General features: G+C 32.9%; 1 protein-coding gene across 1 annotated transcript; it reads right to left on the bottom strand.

Moving 5' to 3' along the window:
• Window positions 1–399: 399 nt before the first annotated feature.
• Window positions 400–6,889, bottom strand: LOC139482138 (uncharacterized). Its single transcript, XM_071265824.1, has 2 exons — window positions 5,335–6,889; window positions 400–1,421 (listed from the first exon to the last, which is right to left on the bottom strand). Exons 1-2 carry the CDS (start codon window positions 5,559–5,561, stop codon window positions 512–514), a joined length of 1,137 nt encoding a protein of 378 aa, XP_071121925.1. The 5' UTR covers window positions 5,562–6,889; the 3' UTR covers window positions 400–511.
• Between the last annotated feature and the right edge of the window lie 987 nt (window positions 6,890–7,876).

The following is a 7,876-nucleotide window of genomic DNA, read 5'->3' as shown; positions in this document are numbered from 1 at the left end:
TGTTATTTAACAATGTGCACCACATTTTTATGTTATTTCGAATAGACAGAAAAAATATTACAGTCATTTCTTATAATTTAATTCTAAATTCATTTTAAACCGTAGAAAACCATGAAAAAAACGTTGATGACGTCACGGTCACATGACTAAATTATGTCTATGGCCGGCTCATAACAAAGAAACGTCAGCCAATCAGAAGACGCGTTACATCCAAAATTAAATTATTATCACATGGATAAGAACAAAACACATTAAATAAGCTAAAGTACTAAGGAATATTTCCACAAATTGTGTGTTGTAACAATAAACTTAGTTCGGTAAAATGTTTGAGAAGCCCCCCCCCTTCCACCCCCTCCCAGTAACTCTTGTCATGTATTTCTTGATTGATTTCAATTTTCAAAATATTCTATTTTCAGATCAACAACTTTTTACAATGCTAGCAATGATATGATATGATTGTTATAGTAACCAATATGATGGTGGATCCTGTCTGATGACGTTCTCGAGATGACTAGTCTTCCTCGTCACTTGAAATAGCTAAAGCGGCATTTATTCCTTTCGTTAACAGCGTGTACCGTCTTTTCTCCAGAGCAGTTAATTTTGGTGCAGGACTGTTAAAATTATACACAGGAATTTTTAGATTACTAATACGGGTAAAAAACGAACTTATTCGATCGTTCAATGGTGGTTTACGTCTCCCGGTTTTACTTAACATCAATGATTTCATTTGGTCAGTATACGGATCGAGTGGATACGAATTGTTAAATGGCGGAAAAACGTCCGCGCAATCTGGAGTAGTGTCTTCTGAAATGTCTTGTAATTGTTCAGCGGGAGTAACAGATTTCCGTGATGCTTTAAAACGCTTCTTAAGGAAATTGGAAAATGACAGTCTTCTCTGTTCAAGTGGATTGTCTTTCAATTTAATTTGCTGCAACCTCTCTTGCATTTTATTTGATTGGTCCTCACTGTTTTCCTGAACCCATGCTACAAATGATGACCTTCGTCTTGTTGACAGATCTTTCGTTTTTACCGCAAGAGTTGGCTCCTCGCTTTCGTCCTCAGAGGAATCGCTACTTAAATCTGCAGCATTTCCGGATGCTATCTGAAAATAAACTGACTCCCTCCTATCTAGTGACGGGAGTGTGGTACATGTACTAGTTTGTGACATTAAGTTGGGAATACTAAATGTTTTCTGACGTTCGAGTCGGCTAGGCGTTTTATCACGTGGCGTTTCTGGTTTGTCGTAAGAAATGTCGTCAATTTTTTCATCCAATGGTGTAATTTGTGATTTCGCTGGAGGTTTCGGACTGATTTGCCGTCGATGGCGACGTTTACGACGTGGTTGACCGGGACTTACAGATTTACTATTTAAGATATTGTCCAATTTTAATTCATCTTTTATCTCGGCTTTTCCTAAATACCTACAAAATATCAATTTATCATTTGTAATTATAAATCGTTTAACTCATATTGTAATGAAACATACATGTAATTTAATTATAGAAAAATATTAAACGCAAAACAAACATAACAAACAGCAACCCACCAAAGAATAACAGGGTCCATGCTATGAGTTTGTCAATCGTTGCACATCGGGGACAATAAACTTACTATTTAACTTATACCTAGTCAATAAGTATACACTATTAAAATATTTTTTGACAATTATTATATATTTATCCATTAAATCAAAATTTTGTTCAGTATATACGGATTGCTCAACATTGCAATCCACCGTTTTCTACATACTTCATTAGCCTCTTATTGGAGAGTATATGATAAAGCAAAGACGATTACAAACAACACGAGTTATGATTAATTTAAACAGAGAGACATTAAATAAAGCAGCAGCAGTTGCAGTTTTGATTTTACAATTTGATAAGCCTTTAGGGTTTGATTTTACAATTTGATAAGGGTTTGGATTTTCCTTAGAATTTGTTATTTTTGTTATTCTCTTTATAGATTTTACATGTTTTTATAAAAAAAAAAATAATAAACCAAACGATTTATTCCTAAGGACATAAAATATGGAGACATGCACAAATAAATTTTCATACAAACCATAAATATTATTGAACTGTTTTTTTGCAAAGTTAAAAGTTATCATATTATGTATTCTTAAATAACTGATAACCGTGCTACAGTGCAAGGTACTGAGAGAGAAAAAAAAAAAAAAAAAAAAAAAAAAAACAGAAACATTGAACAAGTTTACATGGCAACAAATCATGATTTATTTGGCATATTTTGGTAAATTTCGTGATTTTCCTTGTTTTTCATCAAATTCTATGTATTTTTTAGATTGAAAAAGTATGTGCGCACCCAAGAAACATCTTTATATTTGTAGGGATCATTTCAATAGTAATAATAAAGAGTCTTTTAAATTATCTTGTTGTTTCTTGCCTGCGCACGATGTTTCAATAACAGAAATAAAGATGGAAAACTACATAAAATCTGTATTTTTTAAAAATAGTACATATTATGACGTAATTGTAACGTCATCAGGTAAACATCTTTATGTTTTTCTTTTATATTTTTTTATCCTTAGCATTTCTTAACATTGTGTCAATTTGAAATAGATATCAAACATTTATGGGTAATATGTTTTCTGGTCTGTGCGTCCGTCCGTCCGTTCGTCCGTTCGTTCGTCTGTCCCGCTTCAGGTTAAAGTTTTTGATGAAGTTGAAGTCCAATCAACTTGAAACTTAGTACACAAAAAAGTCATGTTCCCTATGATATGATCCTTCTAATTTTAATGCCAAATAAGAGATATTCTCCTATTTTCACGGTCCACTGAACATAGAAAATGATGCATCAAATGGGCCATCCGTGTACTGGGGACACATTCTTGTTTGAATTTGAATTAAATATTTCCCATGTAAAATGCTCAATTTCTGACCAAAAAATTAACATACTCTCACAAGAAAAGAGAGATAACTCGAGATGGCAATGGTAAGAGACTTGGTTGAGGACGACACACAATACAGTTAATTGAATCATGGTTCTTTGTATCTAACAACAGAGAACAACAGGACTGAAATAGCTAAGCTACATGTTTCTACATTTAATAAATCAGATCGATAGCAATATTGTTGATTAGACATACATACTTATTTACCACAACTGAACTAGCTTGACTCGATTTGTAATGTCACATGTTCCAACGATCCGATGATCCCCGCTATACACCAGTCACATTGCTTGCTTGCTGTTCTGTCCGGGGAGGACTTTTTGAGATTAAAAAAAAAAAGATCAATCAAAGCCTCGGTTGAAATTTCCACATGCGGAAAGGGGGGTGCGGTGTTCAGCCATGCAAGTTATCGCGGGTCTTTCGAGGTACACCAAGGCCTTGGTTGAAAATTTAGGAATCTATTTTAAACGAATGTTTAACATTTCAATAGATTTCAATCAATCAATCAATTAAGCAATCAATCAACAGTCAATCAATCAATTATATTTCTGATTCTAATATGACGTGCTTCTTTCGCTTTGTGAACAAACCCTGCTCTAAATCCAATAAAATGTGTTTGCACATGCGTATATTGACTTCTTCGGAATACTAAATTTTATCAAATGATCATGCACTTAATATATTTCCTAAACTATAAAACACTTTCAAACTCTTAAAAATGGTGCACATAATGTTACTAATTCATTTATTATGACTGTAATGTGTTGCATTCCGAATTGACATATTTGACCTAGATACGACAACCATTCATGCTGGCTGTTCAAACTCCTTCCTTTGAAAAATCACAGTGCCAGCCGTTTACTTCTTTACAAACAAAAAAGGGAGGTTCATGGAAGAGCCTACACAGTATACTTATCGGACATAGAAATTACCTTAATTGTCCTATTCAGATTCGAAATAATTGATGCAAGCTATACTTTATTGTAGTTTTAACATAGGTAGGCATTGTATTCGTGTTATTTTAGCCCTCACTATCACTCGGGCAAAAATAATCACGAATATAATGCCTACCCATGTTAAAACTACAATGAAGAATAGCTTGCATCAATTTTTTATAAATTAAAAAAAAACTACATTTTACTTAATATTTTAACTATAGCTATACTTATAAAGAGGAGTGTGAACTGCAAAACCACTAAACCCTTTTAATAACGTTCCATTAGTTTAATCATGAAGTAACATATGTTTTATATTATACAGACTTAAAGCTTGTATACAAAACTTAATCTGTACTTGAACTCTAATCCAAAGGTCAAGTTTTTGAACCATTTGTCACCTTGAGATTAAATACTTAATTATGTAGACATGTTTATAACATTGAATAATTAAAAAATAAATAAATGATACTTTCCTAATAAAAGAACACTGCAATGGATATCTGAACGAAATGGCAGAACATGTGAGCGATAAAAAGGACTTTTGAGTGCCAAAGTCTAGGACATTTGAGCGCCTAAATTTAGGATTTGAGCAAAAAATGAAAATAAGCATAAGACATTTTTATCGATCTATATTGATCATTATCGGTTACTTATGAAAATAAAGAAGTAGAGAGACCAAACAAAGTAGGAGTTACATGTAACATCACACGACCTTCAATAATGAACAAAAACCTTAACGCATAGAACGCTATAAACGGACCAAAAATGACAAAAGTACAAAAATTCAAACGAGAAAACCAACGACCTTATTTATATACAAAACAATAAACAAAAACAAAAAATATGATATACAAGAATCTCTCAAATAAATACGTATGTATCCGGCAACGACTAAAGCTTCACGTAGGATGTTGTGCATGAACTTAAGAAATATCAACTCAAAAGTTATACTCTATCAGCCAACGGAATGATTGTTATATTCCTGAATTGGTACAGACAAGGTTAAACCATATTTGTGACCACCACTAAGCAAGACATTTCGACAGCGTCTCGAAGTGTTCTATGTAGTTCTACTTCTGTCTGTAATCACTAGCCAGTCAACACTGAGGTTGCGAGTTCGAATCCCGCTCCCGACTCAACTCGTAATTAGCCGTTTCAGAATCTAAAGAATCATGGGTAATTTCATTGTTCGTACCCCAAAATGAAAATAACGTCACGTCATTGGTTGAATTTCCATTGTTTATGACATTTTTAACCAATCACGACGTTTTGGTGTACACTTTTGAAAATATTACCCAGGATGCATTAGATTCTGAAACGGCGAATTGATCAGGATTATCAGTTTTCCTATCGATGGTCGTTGGTTTTCTTTTGGGCACTCCGGCTTCTTCCATCAATCAAAACTGGCTGCCACAAAATTGCCAAAAAGTGGCGCTGAAAAGTGGCGTTATAACACCAACTATCAATCAATTAATCAAATGCACTTACTTTATTGAAGATGGATGTTTGTCCGAATCTTTCCGTAAGACCTGTTGCAGAAAATCATGTGTTTCGAACCTATCACGGTCCAAATGTGAAATACTAAATGTGTTTTCTCTTCGGAGTTGGTCCAGTTGTTTTCTCATGTAAAGAGTAGCCAAGTTGTTTTTATTGTTCAAAGTTTTAAGAGTCCTCCCGGCTGGGCCGGATCCTCCCTTAACCTGCAAAGTACTCATTGCTAATTCTACTAAGCTAGAGAAAATTAACTATTTCATTATGGCTGTCACGAATGCTCATGTTTATTAGCTATATAGTATGAAACCATATTTTTGATTAATCCATCTGATTTCCGCAGAAATTAATAATAATAAAACCGTAATATAACGGTATTTCCCAAATGAAACAAAAAACTCCAATATTTGATATTCTACTGTCGTTTATACAAATAATTCCTGGCTTAGAAATTGCTTTTCACAGAAAATATCGATACTACGTACAATTACTCGTTCATGTTTAGAAGACTTTTTTGTGTGCATTCGGAAAATAATTAACCTAGCGACTGATTCACCGCTCATTAGAATTAAGCGGCTTATAAAAATGATTTGTAGAAATATAATACGGGTTGAAAGAAATCTTATTACAGTGGTCATTATGGCAGTTAACTGTTAAACTATCAAATTGTGTATTGGGGATTATCGAAAAGAAAAGAAAAAACCCTTGTTTGTTAATTTAAACGGTGGATAAATGAGTTCATGCATAGTTCTCAAGGATTTTAGACATGTATTTTAGATATTTAATGATTAAATGATTAATCTACCAATATATTAAGAAAAACAAGAAGGAATGTGTTTAGTTATTCATAAAATATGTCAGATAAAACCAAGTTCGTATGCAAATGCATATTTGAGGATTATAGTTTAACGGCAAATATTACATACAATGATCACATCCAGGACAGTAACTATAGTATATATTTGTAACTGGAAGGAAATCACTTAATTTGCATTGCTTTGGCAAAGTGAGAGGATCTGTAAAAAATGGAGGGAAAAAAATTGGGAAGTGAGGAATAAAACAAAGAAAAACGGAATTAGGGAAATGAGTACCCCGTGTCAATTATTTCCTGGGTCGAACTTATTAGAATCATAAAATAGATTTCAATTGTGTTTAATGGTTGCTTTTTGAGAAAATAAGTATTTGGACTTCTTTTAAATTTTGCGTATTGTTGTGATTTAAAAAAATATATATACATTGGCTAGAAGTATAGGGTAGGGTTGAGATCTCACAAAACCTGTTAAACCCCGCGGCATTTTTGCGCCGGTCTCAAGTCAGGAGCCTCTTCTTTTGCTGTTTTTTTTTTAAATTTAGTTCAGTTAATATATATGTTTTGGTGTTTAGTATGACGTCCATTTATCCATAACTTAGTCTAGCACACATTTTAATTAAGGGGCTGGTGCACATCTCCTGGTGTTAGAATTTCTCACTGCGTTGAAGAATCATTGGTGACCTTAGACTGTTACCTGCACTTTGGTCGGGTTGTGAAAAATTATTCATGTCTGTAAATCGTCTATTAAGGTGGTTCCTAACACTACAGGGAGATAACTATGTAAAGTCAGCTAAACGTTTTAATTACGTTGTGTTGTAAAAGGAATATTAAGCTTCACAATGATCAACTTTGGTGTTTGTCAATTTGCTATAAAATCAGTGTAATTTTTCGGATAAAAATTTGGTTCGAATTTTTTTTAATTTTTATATTTTTGTTAAAGTGTCCAAGTAAATACTTTGACAAAATTTTACTAAAATTAAACGAGCCAAATTAATTTTAGCGAAAGTGTTGGGTACCACCTTAACTCATTTATTAATAAGTTTGTACAGTGTCAAGACGGGCGAATTAAATCTTCTTCATAAAATATTACTCTGCGCTTTAATTTCAAATCATGCAAACTTTTGAAAATGGGGGTCAAAATTCAGAAGTGTATTCTTTCAAATATCCAAAAGATGTTATTCTTCTTTAAATCCTTTTAAATTGTATAAAAAAATACCTTAGCGGAATTTAATATTGTATGAACTCAGCTTTTTTTCATTTACGAACTCATTACTAGAGATTAGTTGGTTTCATTTTTATCCTGCTTCAATATTGTGCTCACCGTGAGTCGAAGAACATAAATCATGGAATTAATGCCTTTAAATTTAATAGATACAGAAAATTAATTTCTATGTTAGAAAAAATAATGTCAGAATTACGCTGATGCGAGATATTCTATGAATCGATTCGTTTATATTTTAGAGTTGTTTCCCCTTAGACAAAGGAGAAAGTAAAATCACAAAAATACTGAACTCAGAGGAAAATCAATTTGGAAAGTCCATAATCACATGGCAAATTCAAAAAACAAAAAACAAAACGCATCAAAAACGAATGGACAAGAACAGTCATATTCCTGACTTGGTACAGGCATTTTCAAATATAGAAAATGGTGGATTAAACCTGGTTCTATAGCGCTAACCCTCTCACTTTAATAACAGTCTCATCAAATTCCGTTACATTTACATGATG

Source organism: Mytilus edulis, chromosome 7, assembly GCF_963676685.1.
Source record: "Mytilus edulis chromosome 7, xbMytEdul2.2, whole genome shotgun sequence".
Classification (NCBI taxonomy): domain Eukaryota; kingdom Metazoa; phylum Mollusca; class Bivalvia; order Mytilida; family Mytilidae; genus Mytilus; species Mytilus edulis.
The sequence above is the reverse complement of the archived record's forward strand: the minus strand, read 5'-3'. Positions and strand labels throughout refer to the sequence as shown.

Bases quoted from the DNA above. Each gene is read 5' to 3' on its own strand.
- LOC139482138 (XM_071265824.1), bottom strand. From the start codon at position 5,561: ATGAGTACTTTGCAGGTTAAGGGAGGATCCGGCCCAGCCGGGAGGACT. The intron at 1,422-5,334 runs GTAAGTGCATTT...GATATTTTGTAG, and splicing joins AAACATCCATCTTCAATAAA to GTATTTAGGAAAAGCCGAGA.